Source organism: Oryzias melastigma, linkage group LG2, assembly GCF_002922805.2.
Source record: "Oryzias melastigma strain HK-1 linkage group LG2, ASM292280v2, whole genome shotgun sequence".
NCBI classification, from domain to species: Eukaryota; Metazoa; Chordata; class Actinopteri; order Beloniformes; family Adrianichthyidae; genus Oryzias; species Oryzias melastigma.
Window position 1 is genome coordinate 20,350,103 of NC_050513.1, and position 11,768 is coordinate 20,361,870.

At 51.2% G+C, this 11,768-nt stretch overlaps 1 protein-coding gene across 1 annotated transcript in view; it reads left to right on the plus strand.

Annotated features, from left to right (window-relative positions):
- Positions 1-11,768, plus strand: part of LOC112140227 (E3 ubiquitin-protein ligase HECW2) — a 21,818-nt gene that overhangs the window by 2,312 nt on the left and 7,738 nt on the right. Inside the window, exons 2-18 of the mRNA XM_024263148.2 lie at positions 2,279-2,946; positions 4,904-5,011; positions 6,138-6,232; positions 6,357-6,432; positions 6,504-6,673; positions 7,799-7,941; positions 8,005-8,105; positions 8,205-8,746; positions 8,815-8,947; positions 9,015-9,149; positions 9,342-9,443; positions 9,600-9,750; positions 9,825-9,928; positions 10,003-10,118; positions 10,254-10,439; positions 11,310-11,462; positions 11,531-11,633. Of these exons, the coding sequence (XP_024118916.1) occupies positions 2,571-2,946; positions 4,904-5,011; positions 6,138-6,232; positions 6,357-6,432; positions 6,504-6,673; positions 7,799-7,941; positions 8,005-8,105; positions 8,205-8,746; positions 8,815-8,947; positions 9,015-9,149; positions 9,342-9,443; positions 9,600-9,750; positions 9,825-9,928; positions 10,003-10,118; positions 10,254-10,439; positions 11,310-11,462; positions 11,531-11,633 (2,794 nt within the window). The 5' untranslated portion in view covers positions 2,279-2,570. The remainder of the gene's footprint in view (positions 1-2,278; positions 2,947-4,903; positions 5,012-6,137; positions 6,233-6,356; positions 6,433-6,503; positions 6,674-7,798; positions 7,942-8,004; positions 8,106-8,204; positions 8,747-8,814; positions 8,948-9,014; positions 9,150-9,341; positions 9,444-9,599; positions 9,751-9,824; positions 9,929-10,002; positions 10,119-10,253; positions 10,440-11,309; positions 11,463-11,530; positions 11,634-11,768) is intronic.

An 11,768-nucleotide genomic window follows, 5' to 3' on the forward strand; every position in this document is an offset into this window, starting at 1 on the left:
TCCCATAGAGTCCTACAGAGACATACACATCTGTTACTCAGTCTTTCTGTTGGTCAGAATAACCGTTCTGGATCTGATACCTTTTCTTGATAATCCTCATTTTTTCCACATTTGTTTCTGTAGTTCAAGTTGTTCAAGTTATAAACTGACCAATCAGATGCCTTAATAAAAGTAGAAGGAGCCTGCTGCCCCCCACATTGAAAATGTTTGACCGATTCTCCTGAGCGGTAGGGTGTAGCGTTCAATCAAGACCACTCCTGATTGGAGAGAGTGGTTGCCATAGAAACGTTGACTCAGACCGACTCGGACCAATCGCTGCTCACTGAAAACGTCTGGCTCCAACATGATGAAAACATGGCGTCTGAAATGACTTCATTTGGTTGGAGCCAGAAGTGAACTCGCTCACTGCAGTCCTCTGATACAGTCAATGGTTCCCACTGACCAGAACAGAGCTGGATCATAGCAGGTTCATGATGAACCAGAACCAGAACCTCTTATAAACGGTTCTGCTGGATGACTGTAGCCTGTGACAGACGGAGGAAGGGGAGTCCCTCAAAGGAATGTGAGACAGGAAGCTGCTGCCTCTGACTCCACCCCCCCAATTGTTCTATTTCTGGACTGCCAGAGAGAAGGCCTTGAGTTGACCCCCCAGGGAAGAAGTGTAGAACAGCAACTTTTAGAGCACGTGGAAACAGAACTCCATCATCTGCGTATGTGTGTAGAACCTGTCCGGTCTGAGGGGGGCTCCTGTTCGTCCTTCCTTTAGGTTGTTTCCAGTCAGACCTTTACTGGGGGAGGGGGGAGTTCTAAACTGGGCCCAGCAAATGTTCCAGACCCTATTTGTGCCTTACATACCATCTGATTGGCTGCTGTGTTTTGGGGTTTCTTCATTTTACAACAGTAACAATTGAACAATCAACTTCTTCATTACCACCTTAAAGATAAAAGGACTGATGTCACCAGCCGCTCTGACTGCTGTGTACTTGTACACTCAGACATACACACACAGCATTCTGGGAGACAGGCCTGAACAACACCAGAACTGTGTTTGTATCACATGGTTCAGTGTGGTTACTGGAGTGGACTTGATCAGTGAATGGTCCACTGAAGGCAGGAAGACCCCCAGAGCCCCCAGTAGACAGTCCAGCTCAAGGTCAAACCAGTTAGTCTTTTAGGCTAACTTGGAGTTTAGCTAACATTTTATTCAGCCTTATGCTAGCTGTTTTGGCTAAATGAGACATTTTACCAGTTTTGTTTGCTAATTAGGCATTTAGCTAATATTTAAGCTACATTCTAGGTGTTTCGGCTAATTTTGACATTTTCTCAATTTTTAAGGCTATCTTGGAGTTTAGCTAATATTTTCGCCTTATGCTAGCTCTTTTGGCTAAATTAGTAATTTGACCAGTTTTTGTGGCTAATTAGGCATTGAGCTAATATTTCAGCTAGATTTTTTTTCAGTTTCTCAGAATAATTTGGCATTTCACTAATATTTTAGCTAGCTATCAGCTTCAGCCATTTCAGCTATCATTTCTTTCTTAAAGGATCTTTCCTTTTGCCAGGGAACAGATGTAGACAAGAATACTGTCCTTAATATGTCCTGCCGAGATTAATTAAGGTTGAATAAAAATAAATACATATCAGCTTCAGCATCTTCAGCTATCAGCACTAATATCTTTAGTGACCACATTCAACTTACATCATTACTTACATTAGTATTGCAGGTAATTCTATATATCTATTTATATCTAGTTTTTAAAATGTTTCAGTGTTATTTTTTTCCATGAATATTACAGAAATGAATTATTTAAAATTTGTCTATGTGTGGCTTTCTGGAAAACCATAAATCTTTAAGTTTAGACTGTGATTGTTACACTTTTTCTGTTGGTCCACAAACCGACCTGGCCCCGCAACAGACAAGGAAAGGTTTGGGAACCCCTGCCTTAGGTTAGGGTCAGGTCTAGTTTCAGGTTTTGAACCTTTGCTCTGTGATGACGACATGTTCTTGTTCCTCTCTCCTGCAGATCTCCTCTCTGGACAGATGGTTAGGGTCAGGTCTAGTTTTAGGTTTTGAACCTTTTCCCCGTCACAATAACATGTTCTTGTTCTTCTCTCCTGCAGATGGTTAGGGTCAGGTCTAGTTTCAGGTTTTGGACCGTTGCTCCGTGATGATAACATGTTCTTGTTCCTCTCTCCTGCAGATGGTTAGGGTCAGGTCTAGTTTCAGGTTTTGAACCTTTTCCCCATCACAATGACTTGTTCTTGTTCCTCTCTCCTGCAGATCTCCTCTCTGGACCGATGGTCGTTAGGGTCACCCGTCCCTCTGTGACCTCCTGCTCTGTCCTGTTGCAGACTCACCTCTGTTTGTGGGAGTGGCTTGATGTTCAGACGGGGGCAGGGCAGCAGAGACTGCTGGTTGAAGATGCAGACGCTGCCTTGCTCAAAGGCATGACTGCCGGCAGAACTCCTCCATCTGTTTTCTAGTTTCTCATCTTTCTTCAGAACTTCTCCATCTTTGCTGAGTTTCTTTTTCTGCCAGTACCCCCCATCTGGAAGTTTCTTCTGCTCCGACCATGGCAGCAGCTGCTACCGCTCCAGCTTCCTCCTCCACCCCCCCATTACCATCCTCTAACGGCGACGGCGGCCGGGACCCCATCCTGACAGAGCGCCACCGCGGACTCCCCTCCCGCCCCTACACCATCGGCCCCGACGGCCTCCACGACCTGTCGGAGCAGGAGGCCACACCCACTGCTTCCTCCATGGTGGCAGAGGGGATGGGGGCGGGGCTCCAGCGGGCCAACAGCGACACCGACCTGCTGACGTCGGAGAGCCGCTCGTCGCTGACGGCGTCCACGTACCAGTTCACTCTGGGTCACGGGCAGCTGGTCATCTCCTGGGACATCAAGGAGGAGGTGGACGCCACGGACTGGATCGGACTGTACCACATCGGTGAGTTCTTCTGCGGTGTGGCCACGCCCCCTTATGATCCTGTAGTGTGGGGACATTCCGACTGAATGCTGAGGAGAGGGGGGTGTATATGCCCTGATCCATAAAGCAGTAGAGATGCACTAATCAAAAGAGTCCCCCCCACCGGCCCCCACCGGCCCAGCTAGTGAAAGGATCCGCCTTCTGAGAGGTCACTGACCCACTTCCTGATCCCCGTTCTGCCCCTAACGCCGGAGTCACACAGGACGCGATAGCGCCGCGCAGCGGCGCGCAGCGGAGAGCGCGCCGCTTCGCGGCGCTCTATTGGTCACACCAGACGCGATTTGTTTTCGCGACGGTCGGCATGCGCTTCTGCTAGAACTATTGCTTTTTTGCCATCATGATCAATAACCAGGATATCTCCCAGTGTTTCTGCTAAAAGGGGATGGTCTCTGCCCCTGTTGACACAGACCCCGCCCCCCAACTCCGCAGTCGGCCCAGTTCATTGATCGGTTTGTGCGCGCGTGTGCGTGTCTGTCTGTTCTGTTGTGTGTCTGTGTGCACGCACGCAGGTGTTTCCGTCGGTCAATTAATAAACTAAAAATATTACCAGATGTTTCTTCCCAGAAGAACCGCTCCTCTGCCTCTCTCTCGTTCAAACGCAGCCCCAAGCCCCGCTCCAGTGTGCCCCCTTCATTGATCTGTCTCTGTGTGTATCTGTCTTTTTTGTGTGTCTCTGTGTCACCCGCTCCGGAGATCTGTGGTGTCCGGGGTGGGGGCTCCCGCGCACGCGTGTCTGTGTGTTTTGATTGTATGAATATTTTCATCTCTACAGTCTGTTTAGACACAAAAACATGGTCGCATTTGTCAATCGCGGCGTTTTATTGTGAAAAATTGGTTCTATTTTGAAAATAAACCGGATTTTCTCATGTATTTCGACGCAACTTCCTGTCAGTATTGACGCGGAGCGCTCGCGTCGCGCGGAAGAAATAGGCCAGACGCCGAAACGTTGCGCTGCACCGCGCGGACCCTCCGCGCCGCTGCGCGTCGCTCCGCGCTTGGTGTGACCGACGCAATAGGTTAACATGGGCGCCGAATGGAAGCGCACGCCGTTCCGCGCCGCTTCGCGGCGCTATCGCGTCCTGTGTGACTCCGGCGTAACCGTCCCGTGACCCGCCCCTCTGCCAACTGCTGGGGGTCGATACGTCAATGGTTGGCTTGATGCCTCCTTATGTGGACTTAGCGGCATGCTAACACGGCACACAGTGGGTAGCATTTTTACCAGTGAAGGGGCGACTATTTCCTCCATGTTTCCATTGAGCTAAATACTAAGCAAACCAATCAGGACATTGAAGTACACATTAATAATGAAATAAAAATGACACAGGGATACGTATTAAACATTAAAAAGTATCAAAAGTCTGTCAGTATTGAGGGAGAAGCCCCGCCCCCATCAGTACTAACTGAGATCAGCTGCTTTGGTCCTGGTCGATAGTCTATAAAGTTTCTCAACAAACCCAGATCTTGAAATGGAAAGAAAACCAGATCAGCTGCTGTGAGACCCGGTCTGAGGAGTCCAAAGGGAAGTCCAGTTCTCCAAGAACTACTTGGACAGAAGTCCAGGAAGACCTTCATCAGCAAACTATTAGCAATGCTCTGAACCGTGACATTTGTGCACGCGACATGCACACAAGGCATGCTGAGGTCACTTAGAGTTATATAGAGACTGGTAGACCGTAGTGTGGTTCAGGTGAAGGCTACGAAAGCTCTAGACTGACGATCTATACGCTATGTTTGGAGAAGAAACCCCCCCAACAGTTATTGAGGGTGGAGCTTTCATGGTCTGGGCTGCTTTTTAGACAGTGGCAGACTGTATTGTTGAAAGGAGAAATGTGACATAAAACCAGCGAATCAGATTCACCAGAACTTCCTAAAGGAAGTCTCTTTGTGACCCTGAACTGAACCTGCTGCTGTTTGACAGACGAGACCTGCGTGGCGAACATGTGGGACTCCAAGAACCGCGGCGTGAACGGAACCCAGACAGGAAACATCGTCTGGAGGCTGGAGCCAGAGCCCTACTTCACAGAACGTGAGTCTGAGGTCCAGCTGGGACTGGTGTGAGATCTGTCTGGGATCCACCTGTCTGTGATCTTTCTGTTTGATCTACCCGTCTGTGATCTTTCTGTTTGATCTACCTGTCTGGGATCCATCTGTCTGTGATCCACCCGTCTGTGATCCACGTCTGTGATCCACCAGTCTGTGATCTTTCTGTTTGATCTACCTGTCTGGGATCCACCTGTCTGTGATCTTTCTGTGTGATCTACCTCTCTGGGATCCACCTGTCTGAGATATTTCTGTTTGATCTACCTGTCTGGGATCCACGTCTGTGATCAATGTCTGTGATCCACCCTTCTGTGATCAATGTCTGGGATCCATCTGTCTGTGATCCACCCGTCTGTGATCAACGTCTGTGATCCACCTGTCTGTGATCCACCTGTCTGTGATCCACCTGTTTGTAATCCACCCGTCTGTGATCAACGTCTGTGATCCACCCGTCTGTGATCTTTCTGTTTGATCTACCTATCTGGGATCCACCTGGGACTGGCATATGATCTGCCTGTGATCCACCCGTCTGTGATCCACCTGCCTGTGATCCACCTGTCTGTGATCCACCCGTCTTTGATCCACCTGTATCCACCCGCCTGTGATCCATCTGTCTGTGATCCACCTGTCTCTGATCCACCTGTCTGTGATCCACCTGTATCCACCTGTCTGTGATCCACCTGTATCCACCCGTCTGTGATCCACCTGCATGTGATCCACCCGCCTGTGATCCATCTGTCTGTGATCCACCTGTCTCTGATCCACCTGTCTCTGATCCACCTGTCTGTGATCCACCTGTATCCACCTGTCTGTGATCCACCCGTCTGTGATCCACCTGCCTGTGATCCATCTGCCCCCCCACCACCAAAAGATCCTACATGTCTAATGATGCATTCTAACCATGAGAGGAGGGGCTTCAGAGGAGGAGGGAGGAGCCTCTGCCAAACAGCCCAACCTCTAAATGAAAATGGATCCCTCCCTTGACGCTCTAACTCTGATCTATTAGTGATCCATCATAGATCTGTCTGATGGGGGGGTGTAGAGGACGAGTCTGTGTGGAGTTTGGTTTCCTGTTCAGACGACAGAAGCCAACGTCTGTTTGTGTTTCACAGCGGAAACCAAGATCTGCTTCAGGTACTACCACGGACTGAGCGGAGCGCTGCGAGCGTCCACGCCCTGCATCACCGTCAGCAATCCAGGAGGACTGGTACTTATACTATCATATGTGTGTGGGTGTGTGTGAGGGTTTGTTCAGGTCTGGAGTTCAGTAACAATAACAACCAACAGCATCAAGTTCCCTCGGACACTTCTCATGTTTGATTCATCTCCAGGTGAGGAGTGAAGGTGGTCTGGAGGAGCCGTCGGGCGGTGACCTCTGTCAGAGGCTGGTGACCTTCACCATTTCAGGTAAGGAGAGGCAGGAGGTTGTGGAGTCTCTGAGGAAGGAGCAGAGGTTCTCCTGAAGCTCTCCGTTTCAGACGTCAGAGCCGTGGGACTAAAGAAGGGGATGTTCTTCAACCCCGACCCCTACCTGAAGATGTCCATCCAGCCCGGCAGGAGGACCGGCCTCCCCAAGTTCACCCACCAGGGCCAGGAGAGACGCTCCTCCATCGTCCCCAACACCATCAACCCGGTGTGGCCTGGAGAGGTCAGTCCATGTTCGGTCAACCAGGGGTCCCCAAACTTTTTCTTGTGAGGGCCACAGAACTGTTTTCTCCTCTGGTGGGGGGCGGGGTCGGTCTGTAGGCTAACAAAAGTGTAACAATCAGCCTAAACGTAAACATTTACGGTTTTCCAGAAAGCCACACATAGCTGAATTTTAAATAATTCGTTTCTGTATCTTCATAGAAAAAATAATACAAAAAAACATTTTAAAAACTAAATATATAGCATTACCTTTGATAATGGTGGTGTGAATGCTAGAAGCTGAATGTGGCCACTGAAGATGCTAGTGCTGATAGCTAAAGATGCTGAAACTGATGACTAAAAACGCTAAAGCTGATAGTTCAAAACGCTGAAGTGGATTGATAACTAAAATATACTGAATAATTCTAAAAAACTCAAACAAGCCCAAATTAGCTACAACAGCTAGCATGTTGCTGAAATATGAGCTGAATGCTAAATTAGCCAAAAAAGATTGGTAAAATGTGTAATTTAACCAAAATGGCTAACATAAGGCTAAAATATTAGCTAAACTCCAGATTAGCCTAAAAAACTGAAAAAGCCTACGTTAGCTAAAACAGCTAGCATGTAGCTGAAATTTTAGCTTAACACCAAATTAATCTAAAAAGATGGAAAAAGCCTGAATTAGCTTAAACAGCTAGCATGTAGCTCTAATATTAGCTAAAGTTCAAAGTAGCCTAAAAAAATGAAAAAAGGCTAAATTAGCTAAAACAGCTAGCATGTAGCTAAAGTATTAGCTAAACTCCAAGTTAGCCTAAAAAAAAATTGAAAAAGCCTACATTAGCTAAAACAGCTAGCATGTAGCTAAAATATTAGCTAAACTCCAAGTTAGCCTAAAAAAAACTGAAAAAGCCTACATTAGCTAAAACAGCTAGCATGTTGCTGAAATTTTAGCTTGACAATAAACGAACCTAAAAACTGAAAAAAGGCTAAATTTGCTTAAACAGCTAGCATGTAGCTCCAATATTAGCTAAAGTTCAAAGTAGCCTAAAAAAATGAAAAAGGCTAAATTAGCTAAAGCAGCTAGCATGTAGCTAAAATATTAGCTAAACTCCAAATGAACGTAACCGAAGGAGTGTCTGTGCTGCAGAAGTTCACCTTCGTGGCGCTCCTGAGCGACGTGCTGGAGGTGGAGGTGAAGGACAAGTTCGCCAAGAGCCGTCCAATCATAAAGCGCTTCCTGGGTCAGCTGGTCGTCCCTGTGCAGAGACTGCTGGAAGGACAATCGTGCATGTGAGTGTGTGTGTGTTTGTGTGTCAGTCGGGTTGTGTTACTGAACCGTTGTCGTCTGCGCAGCGACCACGAGCTCAGCTTTGGCCTCAGCCGCCGCCTCCCCACCGACCACGTGAGTGGGCAGCTGCACTTCCGGGTCAGCATCACGTCTCCTGGTTCTGAGGGTGGGTCGTCACGAGCAGAACCTTCTTCAGAACTCCTATTGAACGTGTTTAGTTCATCAAAGGCTGCCCCGCCCATTTTCCCGTCCTGTGTTTATGCAGAAGCAGCCGTGGATCTGGGAGGAGCCACCTTAGGGGGCGGGGATCCTGAAACACCGTCAGATGACGAAGACCTGCCGCGCTCTTCGTCTCCACATTGCGTGTTTGAGCCGTCCGACGCCGGCTGCCTGAACGGTTTCTACGGTGATGGCGCCGTGTGGGGAGGGGCGGTGGGGGGCCACTGCCAGAGGCAGGTGTCCCTCAACGACTACCTGGACACCATCGAAGCCCCACTGAGCATGGGGCTGCGAGCGGCGCCTCTGCCGAAACTCCGCTCCAGTTTCCCCACCGACACCCGGCTCAGCGCCATGCTGCACATCGACTCGGACGAGGAGGAGGACGCGGTTGGTCGACGGCAGGAGGCGGAGCCTCAGCAGAGAGCAGCAGCATCCGAGGATCCGGGACCCGGAGAGGGGGCCGGTCTGTCGGGGCCAGGGGGGTCTGTCGCAGCGCCATCTCAGGTCCAAACAGAACCGGGCCGTTGTGAGACTGCAGGACCTGAGGGGGCCTCAGACCCCCACCAGGGACCCCTGTCGCCCATCCAGGTGGGTCCCCCACCTTCTCCGGACTCTGGAGGGTCCTGGAACTGTGTCACTGATCTTCTCTTTCGCAGGAGGTGGACGCTGGGAAAGACACGGCTCCAAAGGCAGAGGAGGAAGGGGCGGAGTCATCCAGCAGCGAGGCCGCCGGGCCAGCCGGAGCAGGCCCTGCCCCCAGCAGCGGCGCCAGTGGAGGCTCTGAGACTGGTAAGAGCAAGGAGGGTTAAAGTCCAGCCGGAAATCCCTGACTGGACTGATTGGGGTTCACGCGCAGGAGCCGAGGGGGGCGGAGCTCAGGAGAAGGGCGGAGCCGTGTGGAGGAGGCTGTCTGGGGGGTCGGAGCAGAACCAGGACAAATCCAGAACCAGGAAAGAGGAGACCAGGAGCAGGCCTGGGGAAGGAGAGGCAGGTGAGTCACCCTTGACATGGCACGTGGCTGGAGCGGTAGACCCTTTGATCACAGGATTACAGGTTTAAATCCCGCTCTGCCTGAACCCGTCAGTGGCTCGAGTGCCTAAATGTGGGGAGTTATTCAAGTATACTTAGTCTGTACTCACAGGGAAGGAGTGTACTTGACGGTTACTTTTTACTATCTACATAGGCGCGGTGGCTGCAGCCGGCGGGCACCAGTCCGTCCGTTCCCTTCCATCCATCCGTCACGACATCAGCCGCTACCAGCGGGTGGATGAGGCACTGCCCCCCAGTGAGTTTAGCTGGTTACCCTTAGTTTCTATCATTACCACTCTGATGCACGGAGGCGTGAGTATTATTTCAGATCAGACTAAGAAGGGAAGCATGACTGAGGTGTGACAGGATCAGTGATCCGATGGTTCTGGACCGTCTCGTCTGCTGCTTCCAGACTGGGAGGCTCGGGTCGACAGCCACGGCCGCATTTTCTATGTCGACCACGTGAACAGAACCACCACGTGGCAGAGGCCCACGGCGCCCCCCGCCCCACAGACCTTTCAGAGGTCCAGCTCCACCCAGCAGATGGAGCAGCTGATCCGCAGGTGAGCCGGTTCCGCCGGTTCCACGCTGACCCGAGTTCACGTGTGATCCTGACACAGAACTTCACCTTTGCCAGGTACCAGAGCATCCACAGGACCATGAACAACCAGTGCAGACCCGAGGAGCAGCCGGCCGCGGAGCTGCAGGGAGACGAGATGGATGCTCCGCCCCCTGTCTCAGGTCACACACCGCCTACACAAACACGAGTTGTCGTTCAGGTAGTGTGTGTCCTTCATGTGTCGTGTTTCCTCCAGACCTGCGCAGGGACAGTGGTCAGTCCGGGTCCAGGTCTCGGGTGTCCGTCCTCCAGTCCCCCAGCTGCAGGTTCCTCAGTAGTCCAGACTTTTTCACTGTGCTGCATTCAAACCCTGTAAGAATTGGTAGTTTTTTCTGCTTTGAGGTCTAGCTTGGTGTGTGAGAGGTTCTCCTGGACAGTCTGGTGGTTGTCCATGAGGAGGGAAACAGGTGGCAGTCTCCGGCTGATGCTGGAACCTTGTCTCCTCAGAGTGCCTACCGTATGTTCTCCGCCAACACCTGTCTGAAGCACATGGTCAGCAAGGTCCGCCGGGACGCCCACCACTTTGAGCGGTACCAGCACAACCGGGACCTGGTGGCCTTCCTCAACATGTTTGCCAACAAGCAGCTGGAGCTGCCCCGAGGCTGGGAGATGAAGCACGACCACACAGGCAAGGTGGGTGCAGGCGCCGGCCAATCAGAGCAAAGCACAGTCTCCTGGGGTGAGTAAGCATCAGTTCTGAGACTTGGGGGTCACTTTAAGACGATGAGTATTCAGGGAGTGCAGTTGATGAGCCACCGTTCTGCTGGGGCAGCATTATGGCAGGACATTTGGCACAAGCTGTTTCTGGTCTGTAAAAATGACCATGGAGCAAAAACAAGATGGAAACCACCTCCTAAAATAACCACGTTTCTCATTGGAAGGTGTGTACGGTATCCAGTCACGTGACCGGTGCTGACCTGGAGTCACAAACCGCAGTACATGATGGCAGATGCTTCCAAACAAACTATCTGAGTTTTTACCTCAATTGTTAAAATAAAAAATCAAGAGAGGAGAAACTTTGGTTCTGGTCCATTTCCGTCAGCAGCAGAACTTTATCAGACCGACTCTAGAACTTCTGGGACCCTCAGGAAAGACTGACAGGAATCTGACAGGAAATCAAAACGGTTATTGATGACCAGATCAACTATCATGTGATTTGGGAGACCCAGAGGATGAAGCAAGGTCACATCGCCTGGACTGATCTCATCAGGACCCCACCCTGGGCCCAGGCCGGGGTTTGGGGCTCAGCCGGTCTGTCCAAAAAGTTCTAAAGTCCAGCAGGATGGGCGGGGTTACGTAAGGCTCCGCCTTCAACCAGCCAGAGAGCCCACTTCCAGCGGCTCATCTGACTCTTGCGACTCAAATCTCGTGGGTCGTGACTCACGAAATGTGAGTCAAAGTCGTGACTTGAGCCAAAAGTCGTGACTTGAGTCACGACTTTTGGCAATAACTGGTTAAATCGGTTCCCAGCGACTGAACGTTGTGTTCTGTGTCCGTGTGCAGTCTTTCTTTGTGGACCACAACTGCCGCGCCACCACCTTCATCGACCCCCGCCTGCCGCTCCAGAGCGCCCGCCCCCCCAGCCTGCTGGCTCACCACCAACACCTAACGCGACAGCGCAGCCACAGCGCCGGGGAGGTCAGCCCCCGCAGACGGGTAAGACTCCACGGGCTCGCCATGCCTCACGCCGTCGGTGTAGATGCTCACCACAGCTTCCTCTGCAGTGGGGGGAGGATGCCCGTCACGCCGGCCCGGCGGTCCTGCCGCGACCTTCCAGCACCTTGACCTCAGCCCACCGGGGTCAGGGCCAGGAGGCGGTGCCAGCAGGTGAGTGGACACCTGGAGAAAGAAGAGGGTTTCTACATGCTGCAGGGACCCCAAAGGTTCAATGACTGTAAATATTTACCCCAGCAGGGGGCAGGAACAACCCCAAAGGTTCAATGACTGTAAATATTTACCCCA